A 27,807-nucleotide genomic window follows, 5' to 3' on the forward strand; every position below is an offset into this window, starting at 1 on the left:
TTTGAATAGTGATGTCCACATCCCAGGAGTGAATAATTAAAAAGGTCTTTGTCCCAGGAATCAACCCAATGAGCCTTCTGTGAACTGCCTCCAATGAAATCTATATCTCTTTAATGAGAAGTTCAAAACTGTACACAGTACCGTAGGGTGGTCTCACCAGTGCCCTAATGTGTTGGAGCGATACGTACCTACTTACATATTACAGCCCATTTGCAATAATAGTCATTGTTCCATTTCCTATTCTAATTATTTGCTGTAACATATGGTGACACCCAGATCTCTCTGTACTGCAACATTCTTCCAGCTTTCCGCTTTAAAATAATATGCTGCTCTTCTTCCTACCAGCGTGGATAATTTTTTATTTCTCCCACAAAAGACTTTTGCTAAATTTATCCCACTTAACTAACTAGACTATGTTTTCCAGCTTTCTGCTCCCTCCTCTTCTGGATAGGAGTTTTACATTTGTCATTTTTCAATCACCTGGGAACTTTTCAGAATTTAGGGAATTTTGGAAGATTACAATCAATGCATCTCTTATCTCTGCAGGAACTTTGTCTGTCAGCTGTTAGTCTCATGAGTTTGTCAATTACTGTTTCTCAAGTGATTGTCTGTAATCCTCCCTCCTTTTTGCCTCCTGGTTTTCTTCTACTATAGAGATGGTTATTATTGTTTTCTCACAAGAATTTGAGATTTTACAAAAAAAAACTGCTGAAGAAACTCACCAGGTCTGGCAGTATATGTGGAGGGAGATACAGAGACAACCTTTTAAATCCCATTCTACTCTTCAGTAGAACTGAAGGGGGCTGGAAAAGTGAGCCTTGTGTTCCATTTTCATTCTGTGGGTGGAAAGGTAGGAGCGGTGATGGCAGAAAATGTAATTGAAATCTAATCTTGCTTGCATTTCTCTCTGGGTTTTCAAACTGCTCAAATTTAGAAAAATTATATCAGACACCTATAATTGAAGAATATGAAGTTTTGCAATGCAACACTATTATCCTATACTATACCTGTACTGACAAGTCTGATTCCTTTGCTGTTGATGTAAGAACATTGAAGCATAGTCTGATACCACTGTGTCCACCTGCAAGAGACAGTCAAAACTTAAAGATTCAAAAAGGACAATACTTGATTCACTGTTTTTAATTCACTGTTATACTGCTTGAACGTGTGTAATTTTGTTTTGATAATATGTTTAATTGAATTTCACCAGCAGCTTCCCCTACTTTGCAAACAGAATGAATGTTAATGTAGTAGAAAAGCCGTAAATTAATGAGTGAAAATGAGTCATTCACCTGTTAGCTGTCTTTGATAGACAATGGACTGGGTGCTGGCAGGTGGCACTAGATTGGGTTGGGATATCTGGTCGGCATGGGCGAGTTGGACCGAAGGGTCTGTTTCTATGCTGTACGACTCTATGACTCTAAGGTAGAATCAACATATTCGTTCCAAGTCTCATCCATTTACTAGTTTTCCATTGCTAACATTATAATATATCAATATTTACTTAAGCTATTCACTTTTGTTTTATATACTTATGGAAGCTTTTGTATTGATGTATTTTGCATTTAGTTTCATTATCTATTTTTCAATTTGTTTTTCAATCTCCCTTGGTTTGTTTCAAAACTTTTCCTAACTTCTTGCCAACTTCTAATTTCTGAAATTAACATGGTCATTCTAACAGATGAGAACCTTAACAAACAATCCAGGTCTTTTTCAGTGTATAATTTCAGTTACATCACACTGTAAACCTTTGCTATAAATTCTGTGTCTCACAATCTTATACTCCACAACCACCTGATGAAGGAACAGCGCTCCGAAAGCTAGTGCTTCCAATTAAACCTGTTGGACTATAACTTGGTGTTGTGTGATTTTTAACTTTGTATACAACACCGGCATCTCCAAATCATGTTTAATTTCCACAGTATTTTACACTTTTGTTTTCCATTTAATGCCATCCATAACTTCGTTAATCAGCCACTATGGTTTATTCTTCTGGCTGAGTCTTTCTTTCTCAGCAAAATATATCTTTGTTGAGCATTATGATGTGAGTCATGATCATTTTAGAAATAAATGTATGTAATTAAAAATATAAAAACATTCTGGTCATCATATGGTTAAAGCTCTAAAACAAATCCCTTCACCCCCTGCAGGAGGCAGAAGATGACTGCTTCTCACAATACAGTGGCGCTAACGGACCTACAAGGTGGAAATGAGAGAGTCAATAAGTCCATCATGTGCTCTGCTCATCCTGCAGAGGAGCTGAGGCTGTTTTGTGAGACATGTGATCGTTTGGTATGCAGGGATTGTTGTGTGGTGGATCACCGTGATCATAACTGTGATTTTGTCATGAGTGTCATTAACAAACATGGTGGCTTCATCAGGCAACTTCTGAAGCAAACACAACCACATATTGCTGGATTGCAGGAGACTTTGCAAAGGATTGCAGATACGAGGCAGCTGGTGCAAAAGCGACTGAGAACTGTAACTGAAGAAATCAATCAGTTTACAGAGGATTATATCAGGGCAATGGAGAAACATCGGAGCAGGCTTTTGAAAGAACTGGAAGAGCTGAGGATCCAGAAGGAGAACTCCCTGAATCTTCAGCAGATCCAGTTACAACAGATCCTGGCAGATATGAAGACTGGAGTGGATTTCACTGAGCACTTGCTCACCAGTGGCTCTCCTGTGGAAATCCTCCTGACCAAACCTGTGGTAGTCAACCGTTTGAAGCTGCTGAATAAGACAAGTTACAGCACTCACCCCAGAGAGGATGATGGAATACAATTCCAGCAACAGGAGAAAGCGGTACAGTGTGACGGATTTGAGGTATTCGGAATCATTGTCACAAAGACACTTGATCCCAGCAAGTGTCTCCTTCAGGGTGAAGGTAAGTGAGAGAAAGATGATCACAACTTTTCAAGTGTGGAATTCCTTTTAAAAGTGTTTGAAATATTCTTCCTCTTCAAATGGATTTGGGTGCAGTGTGAGAATTGGGGATCACGTTACAAACTTCAGTGTGAGGTTGTGGCCAAGTGGAATGGTGGAAGTGCTAAATATGAAATAAGGACCATCCATTCGGATGTCTAGCAAATAAAGCATTGAGAAAGCCTGTGATAAAGAAAGTAGGTAATGCTGTTGGTTCCAGGGTGGTAACATGCTGCTCGTGTTATGAAGGTAAGTCAAGGCCACGTCTGTTTTCCAGGTTTGCTTAGCACTATAACGAATGGGTGAAAAAAGAATATCTTGTAGACTTGGGCATTTACAGCACAGAAGCAAGCCATTTTGCCCGTAATGTCTTCGCCCACCAACAAAGATCTGATTACACCAATCTCACATTCCATCTCTTGGTCTATAAGCCTTGAATCTATCGCAATACAAGTAAATATGGAACTACAAATTAAATATGACAAGTATTTCTGACTCAACCAGCCTTTCAGGCCCTAAGTTCCAGATTCCTGCCTGCCTTTGTGTGAAAAGCATTATCCTTGACTCTCTCTTCTTAGTCTCCTATCTTTTACCTTAGATTTATGGCCCCTGGATATTGACCTATTTTCTAATGAAAAGAAGTGCCTTTATATCCATCCATTTATGCCCCTCAAAACCTTGTACACCTCTACGTAGTCCCCTCTCAATCTTTACTACTTCAAAAAGAACAGTTCTAGCCTTTCTAATTTTTCCTCATGGCTCCGTTAAGTTTCCTCCTGATAAATCTCCTTTGCATCCTTTCTAGTGACCAGAACTGCCTGTGATACTCTGGTTGTGACCTAACCAGTGTTTTATACAACGGAGTTATTTCAGCATGACCTCCCTGCTTTTGTATTCTGTACCTCGCTAATAAAGGCAAGTATCTTATATGCCTTCTTAATCACTTTATCACAAGCCTTGCATCTTTCAGGGAATCTGTGAGCATGCACACTGAGGTCTCTCTGATTTCAATATGTGCTCAGGTCCCAGCATTTAATGTGTGTGCTTTGCATTGTTAGCCCTCACTAAATGCATTAACCAGCTGAATTCCAGGCTGCATTCCTTTTGCCATTGCTGCATGACTACCTGACCAGTCCATTGGTGTCCTCCTATAGTTTATGGCTATTCTCCTCACTTTTTACCACCCTACCAGTTTCTGTGTCATCCACAAACCTCTGATCATACCACCTATATTTAAGCCAAATCATTAACATGCATCTCCACAGCAAGGGCCCCACTATTGACTGGAAATAGACTTCTAATCACAGATTTATTCCTCTACCATCACCCTCTGTTTCCTGCCTCAGACAATTTTGCATCCACTGTTATCACTTTGTCGGAATCCCTTGGACACTTACATTCATCATGTTTTATCAGTAGCAAGAACAAATCATCACTCTATTCAGTCAGAATATTCAACAGGGTCAACATTGAATTAATCAGAAAGCTCATAACTGAGGCTGTAGAAACTTAAAAAAAAACTCTTTTCACATGAACTTTGCTTTGGTAACAGTGGTGAGACTGTCAGTGTTCTACAGAAACCGACAGCAGTTTTAGGAGTTCCCATGTGTGCAGAATAACGTGGAAATCCATTCGTTGCTGTCAGTGATAATAACAGAAAGTTCAGTAAATAATCAGCAGTTCAGGAGCCTCGGTGGAGGGAGAAATAAAGACTGGAATCTTCACCTCCCTGAAAAGCAGCAGGGAAAGTATTGGGTGGGAATTTGATTGGGCAAGTTGGCATCGGGGGAGATCCTCACCAGCTTCCCAGCACGCCAACAGCCGGGACCCTTGACCTCTTCATGTCACTGCCACCATTAACTCCGTTCCTAGGTGGCAAAAACACTGGCCGCCTCCTCAATGGGTCAAAACCCTTGCAGCCAGATTAGTAAGTGGCAAGCCAACCCCCTGCCTTTGCTTCCAACCCTTTGACTTTTGGCCTCTGACTGGCAGCTCCAAGCAGGCGGGGCATCACAGTCCCAGGTGGTGATCCTGGCCGAAAGCCCACCGAGTGATTTCTCCAAGCCTGACTGGTGGGCCTTTTGGTTCATCTTGATGGGTTTGGGGTCGGGGGCCCTCATTTATTCTTACCACTATCACCACGGTTACAGAAAATTCAGTCCAAGATTAATATTTCAGGTCACAATCTTCCATTATAACTGGGCAAGTGAGAAATGTGAATATTTTAAGCAGTTGAAGAGTGGATAGGGCTTATTTTAAAGAAAAGAACAAAAGGGCAGGTCAGCGATAGGGTCGAAGGCAGGAGAAATTAAATGGCAAAAGTCTTGATGGTGCAAGGCAAAAGGGAGGTTTTAACATGACAAGTAAAGAAACAAAAGATGTGTTTAATGGAGGTGTGAGCTTCAGAATCATGGGAAACTGTCATCTCAAAGGGTTTAAAAAAGAGAGAAAGCAAATATAGCAAAGTGAAAGCAAGCAAAGTTTCGATTGCAATTGCACCAGTGGAGGGCAGTGTATAACAGATGTTGCCACCCGTTGGGGTAGTGTGCTGTATATTGAACCCTAATATTCTGAGAATTGTACCAAATGTGAAAGTTTTTTTAAGGTACTTACTGTACCTCACTTCATCTGACTTTCAGACCAAGGTTGATAGAAAGTATGGACCAGGTTTCTATACCAACCAAGAATTATTATTTATTCCAAGTAATTCAACTTTAGCTGCATGGATATGAACTATTTACATATAACTAAAACTCTAATTCCCTTATAAACTCCCCTTTATACACACCTGTACAAATAAATAGGAAAAATAGATTATTATCAGAGATAGAAAAAACTGCAAAGTCAATTGAGTGGTCTTTGTTTCCTGGTTCTAATGTTGAGGTAATTCCATAATAAAAACCAAAAGACCTGCGGATGCGAGAAAGCAAAAACAAAAACCGAAATTGCTGTAAAAGTTTCGCAGTTCTGAGGAAGGACAACTAGACTGAAATTTTACCTCTGATTTCTCTCCATAGCTGCTGCCAGACCTGCTTACCTTTTCCAGCAATTTCCTTTCTTATTTTGAGGTAGACCTTCAGCTGGCCAGATTCCTGTGTTAGTCAGTTATCTTTCCCTGGATTACTTCTGCTGGTCGATTTTAAGAAATACAGAGTAACTGATTCAGTTGGAAAATGTCTTTGATGTATCATTTCAAAAGTCACAAGATATAGCAACTGCTGTAAGAAAAGTAATTGGTTTCCTTCAGGGTTTGAACTGATTTATTGACTGTTAGTTAGCTGAAAACTACAATCAGCTTCACTTGTAAACAACCCCTTGGTTTCTGATTGTCTGGACATTGCAGGAATCCAAAGCCACAAAAACAGAGTTCACAACAGGTATTAAATTCCTTGTTGTGAACTTCTGCAGCCATCCTGGTAAATCATGTTTTTAAAAACAGCTCTTTCTCATTGCAGTTTCCGTTATCTGCCCCAGTATCACCTTTGTAGCTGGTATGATGTAGAGGGTGTAGGGCCCACAGATAGGCTATGGCCATGCTAACTTAACTGGATTTAACATCTCTTTCTACGACCTTCAAACCCATTGGTGGGGGAAACATTAAATCCAGAACATGGTTGCAGAGTGGCTAAGTTTGGGAAATAAATAATCCAAGGTTTAGAAGTGATGGGTAGAATGGAAAAGGAGAAGGGGTTAGAACAAATAATAAATTATGGAATATATTCAATAGAGACAAGGAATAGCTGCCCAGCATATCAAGGAGTAGATTACTTTGTGTATAGCTTAGAAGCAACAAGAGGCAAATATCCCTAATGGGAGTACTTTATAGCCTCCATGTATGCTGCCAAATGGAATATAAATCAGGAAATTAGAGGGAGACATAACCAGGGTAATAAAGAAATCATGGGCATTTTCAATCAACTTTTTAAAGATTGTAACTAACAAGTTGCTAAAGGGGAAACCAGTGAATGTATTGTGCTTGGAATTTCAAACTTCATTCAATAAAGTGGCACATAAAAGGGTAATAAAGTGGCACATAAAAAGGTAATACCAAATATTAGACTCTTAGGATAGGGTCAATAGTCCTCATTAATGAATAGTGATTCTCCCAGACTGACGATACCCAGTCCTGCGTCTGCTCAACTGTTGTTGTTATTTCTCTCGCTGGGCTTGATCTCCACCCATTGTTTACACCTCCTCCTCCCTCCACCCCTATCTTCAACATCTATACCAACCTTTTCCTAGTACACTCAGCCCTAAAGAAGGGTCAAAATCATTTATTGTATCTGTTGCTCCCGATGCGGTCTCCTCTACATTGGGGAGACTGGGCGCCTCCTAGCAGAGCGCTTTAGGGAACATCTCCGAGACACCCGCACCAATCAACCAAACCGCTCCGTGGCTCAACATTTCAACTCCCCCTCCCACTCTGCTGAGGACATGGAGGTCCTGGGCCTCCTTCACCGCCGCTCCCTCACCACCAGATGCCTGGAGGGAGAACGCCTCATCTTCCGCCTCGGAACACTTCAACCCCAGGGCATCAATGTGGACTTCAACAGCTTCCTCATTTCCCCTTCCCCCACCTCATCCTAGTTTCAAACTTCCAGCTCCGCACTGTCCCCTTGACCTGTCCGGACTTGTCCGACCTGCCTAGCTCCTTTTCCACCTATCCACTCCACCCTCTCCTCCCTGACCTATCACCTTCATCCCCTCCCCCACTCACCTATTGTACTCTATGCTACTTTCTCCCCATCCCCACCCTCCACTAGCTTATCTCTCCACGCTTCAGGCTCTCTGCCTTTATTCCTGATGAAGGGCTTTTGCCTGAAACGTCGATTTTGCTGCTCGTCGGATGCTGCCTGAATTGCTGTGCTCTTCCAGCACCACTGATCCAGAACCTAAAGAAGGGTCACTGGACCAGAAACATTAACTCTGCTTTCTCTTATTGTACTAGCAATTTCTGTTTTTTATTTTCGATTTCCAACATATGCAGTTCTTTGATTTTCTTTGTATAAAATGGATTGGGGATTGGCTAATGGACAAGGAACATAAAGTAGGAATAAGTGAGGCATTTTGGGGTTAGTAGGCTTTAACTAGTGTGGTCTCAGAAGGATCAGTACTTGGACAACAGTTTTATACAATCCATTGACTTCAATGAGGAGGATTTGTCATGTGCAAGAGTTAACTGATGGTACAAAAGTAAATAGAAAAGAAGCTGAGTGAAAGTCACAAGGACAATGCAAAATGATTCAGAAAATTTAGCTGATTGAATATAAAATGGAGAAGTGTGAAGCTACCTACTTTGATGGGAGTAGAAATATTTTAAAAGGGTGAGAGACTGGTAAATGTTTGCAATCAGAGACTTGAGAATACTTGTCCATGAATCACAAAGTTGACATGCTTTAGTAAGTATTTAGAAGAAATGATTGTATGTTAGACTTTGGTATGTTATAAAGGGATTCGACTATAAGAGTAAGTAAATGTTATAATAATTATAGAGAGCAGGGCTTTGTTGAGACCACACCTGAAATATTGTATATAGTTGCAGTTTCCTTGCCTAAGGACTGACATTCCAGAGGCAGTAACAGGATGTTATGGATCTGGATTGTAGAGAGGCCACCCCAAACCTTGAAGTGACTTTGGATTTTTAAAGTTGCCTTATCCTAGTCAAATTTATAATGGTTTTAATCAGTTAAAAGTTTTAAAAATCATATCTTCTAAAATAATGGAGTATTGGCTTGTTATGGCATAAAGACAGGCAGCTGAACCAAAGCAGAGCATTGCGTATGAAATAAGCAAACTTCACGCATAAGTGCAAGCATACACACATACGTACAAGCACAATGTTAAAAGGGGATTGTGACCAGTAAGACAAAAATAATCAATGATTTAATGAGACAAGGCTGGCTTCCTGAATGCGGTCACCAGTAGCAAATTTTGCAATTATTTTGAAATCCATCCTTCCTGGTTTGTATTCTCCATAATTGCTTCTGTGGGAACCAGGCCACTTTCTTGGAGTGAGATTGGATTCACACACACATGGCATAGTGGTTAGCACAGCTGCCTCATAGCGCCAGAGACCTCGGTTCAATTCCCGCCTTAGGCAACTGTCTGTGTGGAGTTTGCACATTCTCCCTGTGTCTGCGTGGGTTTCCTCCGGGTGCTCCGGTTTCTTCCCACAGTCCAAAAATGTGTAGGTTAGGTGAATTGGCCATGCTAAATTGCCTGTAGTGTTAGGTGAACGGGTAAATGGGTCTGGATGGGTTGCTCTTCAGAGGGTCAGTGTCGACTTGTTGGGCTGAAGGATCTGGTTCCACATTGTAAGTAATCTAATCTAATCTAATTTAATCTAAAATTAAACTATTGAAGTGCCCCAAAGTAATCACTTCAATGTTCATAACCAGATTTACGAATAACCAAGCCCAGAGTAATTAATTTCAAGACATTGGTTTTGTGTCTCAAACAAAGGGCTTAACAATTTATTAACTAAAAACTAACATTAGCAGAGAGAAAATTAAGCCACATGGTAAGCTGATTAACATCTGTGCTTTAAACCTAAAATGTTTGATTTCTGACCCATTCATACGGATAGACAGACAAACAAAACAAGCACAGTTAAGGGAATGAATAAAATTACAAAATTGGCCAGATTATTTAAATGGTTTTCACAATGCATTGTTTCACAGGCATAAATGTGGACTCCTTGGCTAGTTTTCCTAAAATGTTGATCAGGATCATCTTCTCAGTTCATTCAGGCAAATACAGCAGAACAGCTAATGCAGCTTTTGTCTCTTTGGGTTTCCAGAAGTTGCTCTGTCAGATTAGGCAGGGTTCTTCAAATCTTTATTCTGTTGTAGCTGCAGCCCAAAACCATTTCTCAGAAAACATAGTTTAAAAAACATAACTTTAATTCTCGTTCTGCCCTGATCGACTCCCTAAGGCAGTTCAACAGCTGTTATCTGTTGAACATTGGGTCTCCTTCAAACACATTGAAGTCACCTCCCAGATAGCGACCTCATTAAAGGCCAAATTGGTTTAAATGCCTTGCTCTTTCAAGGGAGGGCGAACGTGGTTGGGGTCACTGTGACTGTTAAAAACATTTTAATCAAGTCTCAATCGTCAACTCGTCTCCAGGCTTAGCCTCACAAACGAACAAAGCTTGCCTGATATTTTCTTTTATTTCCCAAAGTCCACCAGTCATTTCCAGCTCATTATTCAAAATTCAAAGAAGAATAAAATAAATAATAATCAGCAAGGGTTTTAACAATGTACATAATCCATAAAGTTGAATTGTCTCTTCCTCAATTGATTCTTCTCAATGCATTGCCAAAATGAGTGATTTCATTTTAACGATGAAATTTGCTTCATACGAAATTTGCTTCATACAAAACTTGCATAATATTAGCACAATGCATAAATTGGTTTCCCTACTGCTTTTTTCTATCAAAATCAACAGGAGATGATATCGAGAATTTTGTATGGCTCAAATCCTCTATTGCATGCAATAGCCTGTAAAGTAGTATGGCGATTTTTCATAAAGCAGTAAATTTACTTGCATGGATTTCATCAATGATAACCAAGAGGACGGGAAAGTAAATAAGCATGTTGCAGTTACAGACATATAAAATAGTGAGTCTGGTTACTATAGTGACTTTACATATTTTTTGCTGCTCAGTGTGTGACTTCCCCACTATGTCTGAAAATTGCTTAGCGAGGAATAGATCTGAGGTAGTTTAAGACATTTGCATTATTGGATTGAACTCTTGGCTGCCATTTTGTTTCTCCTGTTCAGTGCAACTGAGCAAAAGTTAGGACATGCCCACTGATGTCTGGTGATTATTTTGATCTCTATCACCTTGTTTGACTAATTATGGCCTGCATTCTGAAAATTATTGGTCCTGCCCTTTCGGAGAGATGCTGGTACATGGTGAAAGGAAACAACATTTTTCATGAGTATGTGAGCTGCTCATGTGAGGATGGTGATAGAAAATGCCCTGATTCCAAGACCAAGCAGACAGCTGTCGCCAAGAGAATTGAATGCTGTTATATTTCTTGCCAGTCAATGGATAGGGAGGTGAATTGTTCCTGAAACAAAAATAGAAACTGCTACAGTATTTCAGCAGGTCTGGCAGCATCTGTGGAGAGAAATCAGAGTTAACATTTTGGGTCAAGTGATCCTTCCTCATGAGAATTTGTATAGGGTATAAGCAGGTTGGGAAAGAGTTAAGTTCTGAGTTTTGTGAAACCAAGATGTTTAGCTGAGCATGACTCAGATCAGATAAGAACTTAGTTAACAATGGGGTGCAAGGGTAATGGGTTAACAAGTGGAAAAGCAGTCATTATGTGGAGCCATTAAACAATATTGGAAGCATTCCGTATGTAAGGTCCGTTTAACAAGGTGAAAAGTATTCATTATGTGAAGCCAGTTAAAGTTAAGAACATTCATTGTGTAACACCAGATGGCTTAATCTTTGCTAATGACACTCGCTGATTATAACAGTCACCCAATCAATATATATGTTGCCTTATCTGGATGCTCCTTCCTGTAAAATGACTATATGATTAATTAAAAAACTGCTCTTCCAGAGAAGACTGAAAGCTCATGTCCATGTGCACATGGGCGATCATTCTCTCTCTCCCTCGAGGACCCGGAATAAAGATGGAGGTAAAATTATACTGTGTCTGAGTAGTTTCCTTTGACTGAGAGAGGAAACGGGACTACACTCAGGGCTCTGATTTCTCTCCACAGATGCTGGCAGACCTGTTGAATTTTTATAGCACTTCCTATTTTTATTTGTGATTTACAGCATCCAGTGTTCTTTCAGTTTGAATTGTTCCTGACCTGTATTCAGACAAGATACTTCCACAGCACCTTCTAGTCAGTGCAGTGTTAGGGTGTGGATGGAGTCACATTGATGAAATTCATGATTTCTGTACATATTGGGCAAGCGGGACCTGTAGGAATATGTGATTTTTGTGTATTTATGTATTTCTTGTGTCAGCTGTTTTTGTACATAGGCAAGTGAATTCTCCATAATACAATGTTAATTTGCTCACACTCAGGCCTCCACGTGGCTCGGCAAGACCAGCCAAGTGTATTCGTACTGGTCTGTAATGACCAAACTGGGCAGCAGACAGAGCGAGGAGGTGAATCCATTCAGGTTGGCCTCTACAGCAAGAAAAATAAAGAATGGTGAGCGATTTAACTGTACCGTAAATTACTGCCTGACAAAATGTAGCACGAATACTGCATAAAGTGAGTTAAGTTTGGGTTACTGAACAGCACATCCAACCCTTGGAGGAACTCTGAGGGATCCCCATGTACATCTCCTGTCTAGTTTGGAAAATTTACTGTCCAGCCATTGCACAATCTAGGCCAACGTTCTTGTATGTACTGTAGCTTACTTACCAAAGGCGCAAATCACAGATAATCCCTCAAAATGCTTCTGCTCCTGAATCCTTTGAAAACAAATTCATTGACTTTAAATGGTCAAAGTTATTTCAAGATTGTTCCTAAATCTTTAGAGTAGTTTTGAAAAAAAAAATTGCTTACCTTCCTAAACATTCCCCATAGACTAAATTTAATTATCCGCCTATGCTGATTGTACTGGCTATTCACAAAATACTTGCACTATTGGTTGATCTCATTCCAGTCTTATTTTCTTCTTCAAGCTGTTCTTGTACGTAATAATGAAGCTTTTAAAGCAAAAGAGAAACAATGCTTTCATCTCCTTTCAATGACTTGCTGTTTTCTCTGGATGTTTCTATAGATTCCTTTGTAGGAACAAGAGAAATGCAGCATTGCTACATGGGCAAAAAGGCCAAGACCCCAATTCAACTCCCACTGTTCTGATCTTGATACAATCCATGACATAATGATGGAGTTGATGATTAATCATGACAGCTAGTTTCTATCAATTACACTATAACAGGTCCGGACCGGAGGTCAAAAAGTCTCTAGTGGAAAAACTTTCTCAAAATAAGTCCAAAGTCACCTAATTTTCTCCCAACTATGTGTGCATAATGTATGCCATGCTCCACATTACTCCTATTATGTGGGGCTTCAATGATTGAATATACTGATGCATTTAATTAATATAACCTTACAATTTATTGTTGGGTTATTCTGAGAAATATTGAACTGAAGTTCAAAATTCTTAAGAAATATTCCATCTTGAATATTAAAATAGACCAGTTGCTTACATTACATTTCAGTAATGGAATGTGAGTAATCCAGATATTAGTGAAGTCATGTGGTTTCCTCTTTATTTTTCATTTTGTGCCCACCTATATTTGTATGCTTTTTAAAAGGAATATTCAATCCTAAAATAATTTAATAGTAATCCATTGTTTAACTGAATGGAAAATGGGTGAATACTTCTATTTCATGCAGCAGTCTCAAGACAATACTGCACGACAATCATGATGGAACTTATCGATTTATGTACACTCCTCGAGTATCAGGCTTGTATGAGGGATATGTCTGTGTGAAGGGACAGCATGTACAGGTGAGTGAACAAAGGATGGAGGTCACAAGAGTGTATGTTGTCTTGGCTCTTCATATCTTTTGGATCCTGGCTTGAATACAACCTTTTCAGAGAGAGTTTAAAATAGTTCCTCTGTGTCTCTAAGTGAGTGTTGTGGTTGCATCTGACCACCTAAATATACTTGCGTCTGGAAGGCATGCACATGATCATGTAAAATATACACTTCTGATATACTGTACACTTTACTCAAAAAATGCCCCTAGAATATTTAAGTAGAAGCATTGTTGTTTTGTGGTTCATTTTATGGTGTGGAGAGTGAAATATAAGGTGTTTCTTTGTTCTTATGTGGATTATTTTATTGATCTGTTTCACAGCATTGCAATCTTTGCAGTAAGTTCTCTCTTCCCATTTTTAAAAAATCAGTACATGTTGATCAAATGTTGATTTGATGTCAAAGGCATTTATATTTTTCTCACCTCTTGGGTTCAGCTGTGTTCGAGTTTGAGCTGAGTGGCCCTGATAAAACCTAAACTTGGAGTCACTATCGGGTTATTGCAATGTCAGTACAACTTGATGGCACTGTCATTGACACTTTTCATCAGATTGTCGATGACAGAGGTAAGTTAAATGGATTGTTGAAGAAAGATTATCTCAGCTCTGAGACATCACTGCAGGAGTTCCTCAAGATGGTGTCCTGGACTCAATCACCTTCAGTTTCATCAATCACCTTCCCTCCATCATAAGGTCAAAAAGTGGGGATGTTTGCAAAATATGCAGCACCATTTGCAGTTCCTCAGATACGAAGCAGTTCATGTTCAAATGCAATGAAATCTGGGCAATATCCAGGCTTGGGCTGACAAGTGGCAATTAACATTCATACCACACAAGTGACAGGCAATGATTATCTCCTATAAGGCACAATCTAACCACTGCTCCTTGACATTCAATGAGGTCACTATCTCTGAATCTTCCACTGTCAACATCCTGTGGCTTACCATTGACCAGAAACTCAACTGGACTCACCACATAAATACAGTGGCTACAAGAGCAGGTCAAATGCTAGGAATACTGTGGTGACTATCTCACCTCCTGACTCCCCAAAACCTGTCTACCATCCACAAGGCACAATTAAGGAGTGTGAGAGAATACTCTCCATCTGCCTGAATGGGTGCAGCTCCAACAGCACTCAAGAAGTTTGACACCATCCAGGACAAAGCAGCCTGCTTAATTTGCTCCATGTCCACAAGTATCTACTTCCTCCACCACCGACATTCAGTAGCAGCAGTGAGTACTAGCAATATTAGAAATTCACCAAAGGTCCTTATACAGTACCTCCCAAGCCCATGACCATGTCCACCTAGAAGGACAAGGGAAGCAGATACATGGGGCAATCACCTGCAAATAACCCTCCAAAACATTCACCATCCTGACTTGGAAATATTTGCCTCTCCTTCATTGTGGCTGGGTCAAAATCCTGGAACTATAGCCTTCTATCATAGGTAAAGTCAACAAGATATTTCCCCAGGTACTGACCCTTCTGGGATGTGCTTAAGTTCTCTGGTGGAAGGGGGAGGGGTCTAATGTCAGAGTATGGGAGTGTGAGGGAAGCGAAGCTCCTGGACAACCAGTCAGAAATACCATTCCTTTTCTTGGTGCACTTTCCAGAATCACTGCAGCAGTCTCCTTAACATACTTGGCATTTGGTTAAATATGTTTCAGAACTCTGCAACTTCCATTTCTAATTCCTCGTGACTTTCTATAAGTGCCTCACATTTGTTCCATAGCTGGTCACTGATTTAAGGACTTTCCACAATTTGCACCATATGCCCTCCTGTTCCATTCACTGATTCTTCAAAAGCTAACAAGACAGAAATTTTTCCTTTGAACTGTTCAAGATATGAATTTGCTGTTGGACAGCATTTATCAAATTATACAGACTGTGCTATGAATTACACCAGGAGCCCTTTAAAATGATCAGCTGACCTCGTAACATGATTCATTTCTGTGCGATGTAACCAACATGTATTAACGGACAGAATGCTATCCTATGTAGGCAAAATGATTTTACATATACATTGCTACTTCTTAATTGGCTTTAGCGGAATGGTGCCTGCCAATTTCTGTAGCACTCCCATAGCAAGACCCTGACAAATCAGAGTCTACCTGCTTGTTTTAAAAATGAACAGAGCCAGTTAACTGTTCATGCTGCATCTTCATGCCAACAACCAATTGGAATCCTTTCTCAAGCTATAGAAATTAGTGTTCTGCTTTCTTGTTTCCAAGTCGCAAGGAATGCAAGACAAAAAAACTTCACCTCTTGTCTCCTTTCAGCAAGGTATAAGTTCTGTAATACCAAGCAATTATTCACTCATTCCAATCACCAGCTGATCATGAGTAGAGTTATAATATCTACAAGGTGCACAACAGCAATTCAGAAAGATCTCTGACAGCGTATTTCAAATTGATGACTTCTAGTGCCTAGCACAACAAGAACAATAGGTACACGGGAACACCACACCTGAAGTTCCCATCCAAGTCACACACTTCGCTGATTTTTAAACATATCACTGTGTTCTTCCATCATTGCTGTGTCCAAATCCTAACTTTTCCCTAGTGTTGTGTGTGTGTGCCTACTTTCTAAAGCACAATCAGTGATTGGTAGTGTGGTCCACATTCTATAAATTAATCAATAAAAGTAATTTCGAACTCCAACAATCCATTAGTATTTTAAGAAGCTACATGAAAAACATGCTTTGACAACCTGTCAGAAGTGAGGTGCAATTCCCTGTTACTCAGGCTAATTCCAGAAGGCATTTACTGCAGAGGTGATTTATCAACAATACTGTGCAGTTTGTATAAAATCTAATCATTCTTTCTACATCCCTACTTACCTCTAATTATCTGCCCATTTTGATCTTTCACTATTTTAAGTTTGTAAGACTCATTTGGTTTTCTTATCTTCTGCTAATAACCCTTGTGTTTAATTTACTTTGGTGCACAATAAAAGTAGCTAAATTTAGACTTAATTGCAAAATGCCAGCAACAAACAATGAAGAAATGAACAAACAATATAATGCAATAAGAAGAGTCAAACCTGGATCAACTCAATCAGTTGGATCTTTAGAAATTCAAGATTTCAAGAACACTGCAACCCAAAATTATCTCTTTTCCATTCATGAGCTTTGTCACAGAAGCAAGGACCCACAAACATTATGGATTTGGTATAGCACCTCATTTTGAAGAAAAATTGCCGGCTGTTAATTTTAAGAAGGTGTGCGCATAATCTTTATCCCACTCAAGTGTATAATTTAACTGGGCATTTTGCAAAGCAGAAATTCTGCTTTGGCTAATTCTATGAAGCATTTATGTAAAACTGTTTCGTTTCTTTCTTGCAAAGGGAATGCTAAGGGTGATCTTGAAATGTTTTGAAATCTTTGAGAGAGTTGTAAGGATTGGAAAATAATAGTCAGAGCATTCAATATTTATTCCCCTGCTTTTCTTAGCAATCTGGCATACATCTCATCCAGGGCTGGTGATTAAATCTACTTTCAAAGACTGTAAACATCTTAATATTTCATCCCTCTCTTGTTTATCACATTCAATGTTTCATATTCCTCCTCATTGATGACCGTGTTAAGATCATTCCCCTCTTGGCAAGATAGATATAAACATGCCTCAATTTTTCACCACCTCACACCAGTTACCATTTTAGGCTCTAATAGATCCTACACTTTTTTTCCTTGTCATCACCTGGTTTTTGTATTTACAAATATCATTGGATTTTACTTGCCAATATTATCTCATTCCCTTTTTTTCTAATATTTTTAAAAACATTTCAACTTTTATAGCTGCTATACTCCTGTCAGGCTTTCTGCACTGTTGAGTTCTCAGCATCTGACATAAGCTTCAATTTTTTTCCTCTTATCTTACCTTGCATACTCATGGATTGTCCAAGGGTCCTCAATTTGAGAGTCTCAGCTTTTATCTTTGAGAACATATTTGCTCGAAACCTTCAGTCTTTATCTTGAATGTCACCCACTGCTCTTAACACTTTCAATTTGTTGTTTTTCAACTAGAGTCATAGAGATGTACAGCACGGAAACAGAACTTCACTCCAACCCATCCATGCCGACCAGATATCCCAACGCAATCTAGTCCCACCTGCCAGCACCCAGCCCATATCCCTCCAAACTCTTCCTATTCATATACCCATCAAGATGCCTTTTAAATGTTGCAATTGTACCAGCCTCCACCACATCCTCTGGCAACTCATTCTACACATGGACCACCCTCTGCGTGAAAATGTTGCCCCTTAGGTCTCTTTTATGTCTTTCCCCTCTCACCCGAAACCTATGCCCTCTAGTTCTGGACTCCCCAACCCCAGAGAAAAGGCTTTGTCTATTTATCCTCTCCATCTTAGCTTCGTAAAATTGGCCTTGTGCCAATGGACAAGTCTTTTTGCTGGATCAACAAATGTTTTGATAATAAATGAATTATGGTTATTACCAATAAATACTTTTAAGCTAATACACCTTCCACTTGGCTGGCTTCCTGAAACTAACTAAGATAGGTCTCCTTGAATATATCACTGTGCACTGATTTTATTCTGGTTAGAATTGGAATGGTTGAAATCCCTGACTGACACTACCCTTTTGCCTTTTATGATGTTGTTTGATAAAAAAGAAGAACAGGAGAAAGCTTGAGCAGAGCATAAATGGAGCATGGACTGCTTGTGCTGAATGTCCCATTTCCGTGCCATATTCTTTGTGTAATTCTAATGTTTCTTGGTGTACTCTATGAACAAACCATTGCAAAATTTGTCCCTATGTTTTAGAAAGGGGTATTTTTCTCCCTTGTGGACTAATTCAATGCAATCTTACTTTGTATTTTTCCAGATCTCTGATTTACAAGTCCCAGGGTCATATGGCATGGAAACAGGCCCCTCAGTCCATCAGTCTGTACCAAGCTTGTTCCCAAACTAAACTAGTCTTGTCTGCTTGTGCTTGGCCCATATTCCTCCAAACCTTTCCTATTCATGAATTTATTCAAGTGTCTTTTAAATCATGTAAATATACCTGCATCCACCAGATTCTCTGACAGTTCATTCCACACATGAACTACTCTGTGTAAAAAAAAAAAAATTGTCCTCATATCATTTTTAAATCTTTCTCTCCTCAGCTTAAAAATATGCCCCTAGTTTTGAACTCCCCTCCCCTAGGGAAAAGACCCTTGTCGTTCACCTTATCTATGCCCCTCATGATTTTATAAACATCAAGGTCACTCCCTCAACCTCCTACACTCCTGTGAAAAAAATCTTTCCAGTTTATTTTTCTATCTCAAACTCTCCATTTCCTGCAACATCCTGGTGAATCTTTTCTGAACCCTCTCGGGTTAATAATATCCTTCCTATAACGGGGTTACCAGAACTGTATACAGTACTCCAGAAGAGGCCTCACCACTGTCCTATACAGTCTCAACATGATGACCCTTTATAAATAAATCTATCAGTTTTAATCTATGTATTTTAACACAAAAGGCCTTGTGTTCCTGATCAGGTGTTACATTGGATTTCTTATCCATTTCGGAGGGTAATTAAAGTGGTCACTTTGGTGTGTGAGTGTAGTTACCTAATTCAGGTTAGGTTCAGGTGGATCCATTGCCTAAGCCACATCGTTTGGGTTTTTAATGACAATCTCACAGCTTCACGGTTACTTGCTGCAATCTCCAGACTTAAAAGTGAAAAGAAAATCAAATTTCTTAAATTGGTTTGCTGGGATTTGAACTCTCATTCTCTGGAGTAGCCCAGTTTTCTACATTTAAAGTAATGACTTATAGTGTCATTCCCATAATACAAACATTATAAATATAACTTGGAGAGAAAACAGAATACTACAGTGATTGAAATTTGCTCTTCAGTTCTGTAGCTGTGTATTTGGTCACTTCTGTGCTTAGAAGAAGGAGCAAATAACTTATAGAAGGCAGCATTTGTTTTGCTTTTTTTTTACATTGAAGAAAATTATTTTGTTTAATATATATTAAGTATTGGATGTAGGTTTGCTCGCTGAATTGGAAGATTCATTTCCAGACATTTTGTCACCTTACTAGGTAACATCTTCAGTGGGCCTCAGGCAAAGCACTGCTGAAAATTCCTGATTTCTTTTTATATGTTTGGTTTTCTTTGGGTATGGTGATGTCATTTCCTGTTCTTTTTCTCAGGGGGCGGTAGATGTGTTTGTTGATAGAGTTCTGGTTGGAATGCCATGCTTCTAGGAATTCTCGTGCATGTCTTTGTTTGGCTTGTCCTAGGATGGATGTGTTAGTAGAAGAATCACGCCACTCCATCCACTCTACCCCAGAATTCCTGAAGACCATCAAAGACACTAAGATATGAGAGGATGAAATAATGGTCTCCTTTGATGTAACAGCCCTGTTTACATCAATCAACATTTACTTGGCTAAGGAAACACTAACTACACTATTAGAAGACCCAAAGACACATGCAACAATCGCCACTAACTTCATCAACAAGGACAGTATCGTCAAGATAGTGGACCTATGCCTTACCACCCACTTCACCTTCAACAACAAAACCGACAGACAAACCAATAGAACACCCATGGGATCTCCAATATCAGGGTTCTTAGCAGAGGCAGTAATGCAGAAACTTGAACAAACAGCTCTGCCCACCATCCAACCCAAACTGTGGGTCTGCTACATGGATGACACCTTTGTCATCACTAAATGAAACAAATTAGAGGACACCTTCAAGACCATCAATAATACCCTTACTGGCATAAGATTCATTAAAGAGGAGGAAAACGACAATAAATTGCCATTCCTACATGTCACAGTAGAGTGAACAGCCAATGGGGAACTTCAAACCAGCGTCTACAGGAAAACAACACATACAGAACAAATATTGAACTACAGAAGCAATCATCCCAACACCCACAAATGAAGCTGCATCAGAACATTATTTCAACGAGCTACCACACACTGCAGCACAAAGGAACTATGCAGAGCAGAGGAAAATCACCTATACCATGTATTCAAAAAGAATGGGTACCCAATGAACACAGTCCGCCTATTTCTCAGCAACAAACCCAAACAAGCAGACAAAACACATCCAAAAACCCTAGCTACTCTCCCCTACATCAAAGACATTTCGGAAATGACTGCCAGACTACTCAGACCCCTTGGCATCATGGTAGCCCACAAACCCACCAACACACTAAAACCGCAGCTAATGAACTTGAAAGACACTATACAGACAACAAGCAAAACTAATGTCATTTACAAAATACCGTGCGAGGACAGTAACAAACACTACATTGGACAAACAGGCAGAAAACTAGCCACAAGGATACATGAACACCAACTGGCCACAAAAAGACATGACCCTCTCTCACTAGTATCCTTACATACAGATGAGGAAGGACACCACTTCGACTGGGACAATACATCCATCCTAGGACAAGCCAAACAAAGACACGCATGAGAATTTCTAGAAGCATGGCATTCCAACCGGAACTCTATTAACAAACACATCGAGTTAGATCCCATCTACCACCCCCTGAGAAAAGGAACAGGAAATGACTTCACCACAGGAAATGACATCACCAACCTAAAGAAACCTAAACAAATAAATTCTCGGCTTTGTGCATGGGAAATCATGTCTTAACTTGATTGAATTTTTTGAGGAAGTAACACAGAGGATTGATAAGGGCAGAGCAGTAGATGTGATCTATATGGACTTCAGTTAGGTGTTCGACAAGGTTCCCCATGGGAGACTGGTTATGAAGGTTGAATCTCACAGAATACAGGGAGAACTAGCCATTTGAATGCAGAACTAGATCAAAGGTAGAAGACAAAGGGTGGTGGTGGAGGGTTGTTTTTCAGACTGGAGGCCTGTGACCAGTGGAGGGCCACCAGGATCGGTGCTGGGTCCTCTACTTTTTGTTATTTACATCAATGATTTGGATGCGAGCATAAGAGGTACAGTTAGTAAGTTTACAAGTGACACCGAAATTGGAGGTGAAGTGGACAGCGAAGAGGGTAACCTTAGATTACAACAGGATCTTGACCAGATGGGCCAATGGGCTGAGAAGTGGCAAATGGAGTTTAATTCAGATAAATACGAGGTTGCGTTTTGGGAAAGCAAATCTTAGCAGGACTAATACACTTAATGGTAAGGTCCTAGGGAGTGGCGCTGAATAAAGAGACCTTGGAGTGCAAGTTCATAGCTCCTTGAAAGTGGAGTCGCAGGTAGATAGGAAACTGAAGAAGGCGTTTTGTATGCTTTCCTTTATTGGTCAGAGTATTGAGTACAGGACTTGGGAGGTCATGATGCGGCTGTACAGGACATTGGTTAGACTACTGTTGGAATATTGCATGCAATTCTGGTCTCCTTCCTATTGGAAGGATGTTGCGAAACTTGAAAGGGTTCAGAAAAGATTTACAAGGACGTTGCCAGGGTTGGAGGATTTCAGCTACAGGGAGAGGCTGAAAAGGCTGGGGCTGTTTTCCCTGGAGCGTCGGAGGCTGAGGGGTGACCTTTTGGAGGTTTACAAAATTATGAGGAGCATGGATAGGATAAATAGGCAAAGTCTTTTCCCTGGGGTCGGGGAGTCCAGAACTAGAGGGCATAGGTTTAGGGTGAGAGGGGAAAGATATAAAAGAGACCTAAGGGGCAACTTTTTCACGCAGAGGGTGATACGTGTATGGAATGAGCTGCCAGAGGAAGTGGTGGAGGTTGGTACAATTGCAACATTTAAGAGGCATTTGGATGGGTATATGAATAGGAAGGGTGTGGAGGGATATGGGCCGGATGCTGGCAGGTGGGACCAGATTGGGTTGGCATATCTGGTCGGCATTGACGGGTTGGACCGAAGGGTCTGTTTCCGTTCTGTATGTCTCTATGACTGTAAATAGAAAGCAGGAGTTTTCAGCAGTGCTTCGCCTGAGGCCCACTGAAGATTAGATTAGATTACATTACAGTGTGGGAACAGGCCCTTCGGCCCAACAAGTCCACACCCACCCGCCGAAGCGAAACCCACCAACACCCCTACATTTACCCCTTTTTAACCTAACACTACGGGGAAATTTAGCATGGCCAATTCACCTGACCTGCACATCTTTGGACTGTGGGAGGAAACCGGAGCACCCGGAGGAAACCCACGCAGACACGGGGAGAATGTGCAAACTCCACACAGTCAGTCGCCTGAGTCGGGAATTGGACCCGGGTCTCTGGCGCTGTGAGGCAGCAGTGCTAACCACTGTGCCACCGTGCCACCCCCTAATAGGAGAAGATGTTACCTAATAGGGTGATGAAACGTCTGGAAATGAACCTTCCAGCTCAGTGAGCAAACATACATCTAAAACCTCAACCTGCGCTACAAATCTTCTCAAAACTTGCTAATATATTAAGTATAACATAACTTTGGTAACTGCTATTCTTTTCCCAGGGATCTCCATTCACTGTAACAGTCGCAAGTAAATTCCATAAGCACACTGGTATATTTCATTGCTGCACATTCTGTTCTAGTGGTGGACAAAAGGATGTCCGTTGTGGTTGCAGAGGCACAATGCCTGGTGAGTTTAATAGAAAATCTCACTTGTAATTGTTCCATTGCAGATAGCCAGACATTGAATGATAAGACTGGGGCGAAATCCATTCAAAAGATCATTTACAGAGATAAACAATACAAACATGAACCCCTCAATTCTACAGCTATAGTTTCATATGCTTTATATTCTGAGAGGTGCGAGTGAAACACTATTTTAATGTTAATCTTCTGAATGCAATGAAGCCTCAATTTTAATACACAATTAATAATAGACTCACGCCTCAGAATATGTATTTTAGTATGGATTGCATTATAATTTACATTTGCTGATTCTTTAATACATTGTTGATATACTTTATAAGTGAGTAACACAACTCACTGATCTTTTTTTTAAATTTCTTACTGTGTTGTAAATAAAAGTGATTTGACAGTCCATATAAATAATGTTTCAAAATAGAAAAAAATGAAACAGCACAAATAATATTGGCAAAGAATAGCTTTTTAAATTAATCCTCCCTAATTTATTTTCTTAAAGTGTAAAAAATCATCTATGCAAATGGGAGGTTTTTTTTGTAGATTCTGAAGCTATACATGATTGTTTTGAAGTAATTAAATGTGAACAGAGAGGAAAAGGTGACTTATTCATGTATGCTGTTCCATCCAGCTCATGAAAGAACAAAGAACACTACAGCACAGAAGTAGGCTCTTTGGCACTCCAAGTCTGCGCTCATACATTTTGTCCTTCCATACTAAAACTGTCTTCACTTACAGAATCCGTTTCCCTCTATTCCCTTCCTATTCATGTATTCATTCAGGTGCTGTTTGAATGCTGCTATTGTGTTTGCATCCACCACCACCTCTGACAGTACATTCCAGCCACTCACCACTCTTTGTGTGAAGAACTTGCCTCACATCTTTTTTTTTTAAACTTCCCCCAACACCTTGAATCTGTGTCCCGTAGTAATTGTCCCCTTCATCTTGGGAAGAAAACCTCATACTTTCCACTCTTTCTGTGCCATTCACAATCTTATAAACTTCTATCAGGTCGCCCTTCAACTTCCTGGGTTCCAGTGAAAACAAACCCAGTCGATCCAACCTTTCTTCATAGCAAAATCCCCCATAACAGGCCAAATCCTGGTAAACCTTTTCTGTACCTTCAAAACATCCAAATCCTTCTGGTAGTGTGGTGATCAGAACTTTACAATATTCCAGATGTGGCCTAACCTGTCTATCCTTCTACTCAATGCCTCTTGCACTAAAGGCAAGCATGCCATAGCCCTGTTCTACTGCCTTATCTACCTGCATTGCCACCTTCAGTGATCTGTGGAACTACACACCCAGATCCCTCGGCATATCAATACTGCTAAGGGTTTTGCCATTCACTGTATAATTTTCACTGGTATTTGTCCTTCCAAAATGCATCGCCTCACATTTGTCCGGATTAAACTTCATCTGCCATTTTTCTACTTTTGCCTCCAACTAATCTATATCTGGCAGTATCCTCTGACAGTGTTCCTCACTATCCACAATCCCACCAATCTCAACAACTTATTGAGAAAATACAATTCAGAGATTAGGGTTGAACATAAACCCTTGCCTTTTTATAGAAAGTAGAAATGTAGTTAGTGTGATGAAGGGCATTGTTTCTGACATGACACTGCATAAAATTTACAGGGATTGTTGAATCTACAGTATTATGAAACTTTGTTCTTTGTATTCAATTGGCAGGTGGGTACCAAGGCTGTGGACATGGGCATAAAGGACACCCGGGTCAGCCACACTGGTCCTGTTGTGGAAAGTTGACTGAACATTCAGAATGCCCTGGAACAATAAATAGCAATTCTCACCAGAGTCTGGTTAGAACTATTGCTTTGTAAAACAAAACCAAGACATGAAAACCACAAACCTAACATTGACCTTTGAAAATTTTGCAGTGAAGTAATGACTGTTCAGCCAATCTAGAAAACTTTGTGATCTTCAGGTATGCTCAAAGCTCAGCCAGTTTAATGCCTGCTATAGTTTTTCATGTAAGATGAGAACAGACATAGAAATGTTCTGATCTAACTATTGTTAATTACTTTTGGGGTCTTGTCAAAAGGACTAATTTATCCGTAATAATTCCAAGAGAAGTAACTTAAACATTCACTGAACCAACACCTTTTCAAATAAAAAGATCTGCAATTTAGGAATAACAAAGAAGTTACTGTAATTTTGTTGCAGATTTCACAAATGAATACTCTACAGCACAGAGTGTAATAAAGGATCTAGTTTTTTTAATGAATTACCTTGTACTAGAAGCAATGCATTATTATGTTATAATACACAGAAATCATTTCAAAATACTAGAGATGTAATCAAAATACCGCAGCCTGAGCAACATTAATGGAAACTGCCATTTGGAATACTGTGATATACTTTGATGACAAACAATGGATTCAATTTAATTTGGTTCATTCAGACTTTTTTCTGACTAAATGGTACATGTTTTTGAAATAAAGATCTGGGTAAGGAGATATTGCATGTGCTATTTGTAGAAATGTAACCAATTAAATAACACAGTAATTTTGTATGTGCATTAAGTTTAGATTTGTCCAAAGTATACACATTTTGCATGCATACTCTATATTAACATGGATTCATACTGAATGGAAGTGTAGCTCATACTCAAAGCAAAGATTAACTTTAGTGATCTCAATACTCTAGTCACAATTAAAATTAAATCAATTTTATAAATTTCAAATAATGTCAACCATATAATGTACATTTTAACACCAGCTTTGTGCCAATTTGAAATACTTAAAGTTTATTTCAACCATTGTATTATAAACAGTGCATTTTAGGATGGGGTTCGCAGCTACTGTGTCCAGAAAGCAATTGAGACACTTAAATAACCTCTCAAGGCCTCATAAGATCATTATTGATATTCAGCTAGCAGTGAGTGGAGGAACTTGCCATAAGTGCATGTAGAGGGAACCAGCATCAGGAAGCAAAGGGAGGGGTCTGTGGTGGTATGAAGCTCTCCCTTCCCTCAACTAACTGTAATACCAGCAGTAGCTGCCACTATTGGTGGCATTGCCATTACTGCTACCAATATTGCGAGCTGCTGGCCTCTGGCTGACAACCCTTGGGCAAAGTGGGGAGTGGGTGAGGGAAGATACCCAAGATGTGGTAGTGCAGCAAATAAATGATGCTGGGGGAGGTACAGGTTTTCAAAAAAGGATACTTGCTGTCGAATAGGAACTTCATCATGATTGCTAGAGATGGGCAAGTGTGGGTGATGGACGACCCACATGAAATTCCATCAGTAGTGTGTGAGATGTTACTTTATTGTCTACCTTTTATACTCACCACTTAGATTAACACAACATGCTACTTATGGTAGCCTTTATATTGGCTCTGCTTAATCTACACAGTGTTTTGATCATTCAAACTTATGGACCAATACAAACAAATGGCCTGACGGCTGAAGCAATTTAATGTGCCACGTTGAAGTGCTAGATTTTTTTAAATCCATCAGGATTTTCTTTATTTACTTTATTGTGATTTAGTTTTTTTTAAACTTGTACATCAGACTTTTAAAAGCTTGAATTTTAATTTATATGTAATGCACAAATTCAATGTTTAACCCATTTAATAAAACTAATTTCAATGTATTAAGCTTTATCCGTTTGATTTCTGGACTGTGCTTGCATCCGGCATACATAGATTGATATTTTTATACTTATAATGTAACAGCAAGTGTTCACAAGAAACACCCAAACTACAATAACCATGTATGGAAAGGACTTGAGTTTGACCGATGACAACAGCTGCCCAAATGCTTCAGATTATGAGACCAGACTGCTGTTATTGAGATGGGGGAACAGTCTATTTAATTTTTTTTGATCCTTGGAGCAGCACATTCTGGAACTGATGAGAAAACAGATTACATCAACATTGTTACTGTGTGTGATATAACAAAATTAATTAATGACCTTAGAATAAAGGCACCTCGAGGTAATAATGAGCACAATATGATTTGAATGTTACATTCAACTTGAATGGGAAACAATGTGTCTAAGACTAGTATTTTAAACCTAAATAAAGACATGAGAGCTGAGTTAGCTGAAGTAAACTGGCATACTAGGCCAGGGGATGATCAATCGAAAAGCAGCAACAAGCATTTAAGGCGATATTTCAGAATATGTAACTATAAAGAAACATAATCAAATGATTCCCACCAACCATGGCTGATTGAAGATGTTAGGGGAATCAACAAACTTAAGGAAAAGGCATATAACTGCAAAGTTGAGTGAAAGATCAGATTACTTGTCAGAATATAAAAATGTCTGTGCATGAAGAAAAGGTTAATAAAGAGGAAGAAATTACAGTATGAGACAAAGTTTACAAAAGAATGCATTGCAGGAATTTCTATAGGTATTTAAAAGAGGAACGAGTCAATAAAGAGTGTTTGTTCTCAAGAATGAGGATAGGGAGTTAATAGTAGATAATAAAATGAAATGAATAAATATATATTTCTTTCTTCCTACAGAGGATAGAGAAAGTAATTCCAGTTTAGCTTAAATCATGAGGTGAAAAGGAGAAAAGAACTTTGTGAAATTGCAGTCTCAAGGGAAATGGTAATAAGCAAACTAATGAAATTGTGGGCTGACAAGTCTCCAGGTTCAGATGGACTTCATTCTAGGATATTAAGAGATGTTGCTAATAAGGTCATAGACACCATAAGACCACAGGACCATAAGTTATAGAAGCAGTCTTCTCCGTTATTTGATTATGGCTGATATATTTCTCAACCCCTGTCTTCTGCCTTCTCCCCATAACCTTCAATCCTCTCA

At 39.5% G+C, this 27,807-nt stretch overlaps 1 protein-coding gene, 1 long non-coding RNA gene and 1 gene segment (V, D, J or C); 1 reads left to right on the forward strand and 2 right to left on the reverse strand.

The window, feature by feature from the left end:
- Positions 1 to 26,592, forward strand: part of trim45 (tripartite motif containing 45) — a 29,896-nt gene extending 3,304 nt beyond the window's left edge. The window contains exons 2-6 of one of the 4 annotated variants that reach the window (XM_043700929.1): positions 2,151 to 2,887; positions 11,983 to 12,112; positions 13,316 to 13,427; positions 22,871 to 22,997; positions 24,701 to 26,592. In XM_043700929.1, the coding sequence (XP_043556864.1) occupies positions 2,151 to 2,887; positions 11,983 to 12,112; positions 13,316 to 13,427; positions 22,871 to 22,997; positions 24,701 to 24,849 (1,255 nt within the window). In that variant the 3' untranslated portion in view covers positions 24,850 to 26,592. Of the gene's footprint in view, positions 1 to 2,150; positions 2,888 to 11,982; positions 12,113 to 13,312; positions 13,428 to 19,712; positions 19,951 to 22,870; positions 22,998 to 24,700 lie in introns of those variants that run through there. The other 3 variants (XM_043700928.1, XM_043700930.1, XM_043700931.1) reach the window with 3 other exon arrangements.
- The window catches only part of LOC122555190, a 181,835-nt gene that overhangs the window by 32,403 nt on the left and 121,625 nt on the right, over positions 1 to 27,807 (reverse strand).
- On the reverse strand, positions 751 to 17,530 carry LOC122555194. The gene is made up of 4 exons (XR_006313206.1): positions 17,337 to 17,530; positions 11,977 to 12,088; positions 1,008 to 1,081; positions 751 to 836 (listed from the first exon to the last, which is right to left on the reverse strand). It is a non-coding gene; the product is annotated as an uncharacterized LOC122555194 (long non-coding RNA).

This window comes from Chiloscyllium plagiosum, chromosome 12 (assembly GCF_004010195.1).
Source record: "Chiloscyllium plagiosum isolate BGI_BamShark_2017 chromosome 12, ASM401019v2, whole genome shotgun sequence".
In the NCBI taxonomy this organism is placed as follows: domain Eukaryota; kingdom Metazoa; phylum Chordata; class Chondrichthyes; order Orectolobiformes; family Hemiscylliidae; genus Chiloscyllium; species Chiloscyllium plagiosum.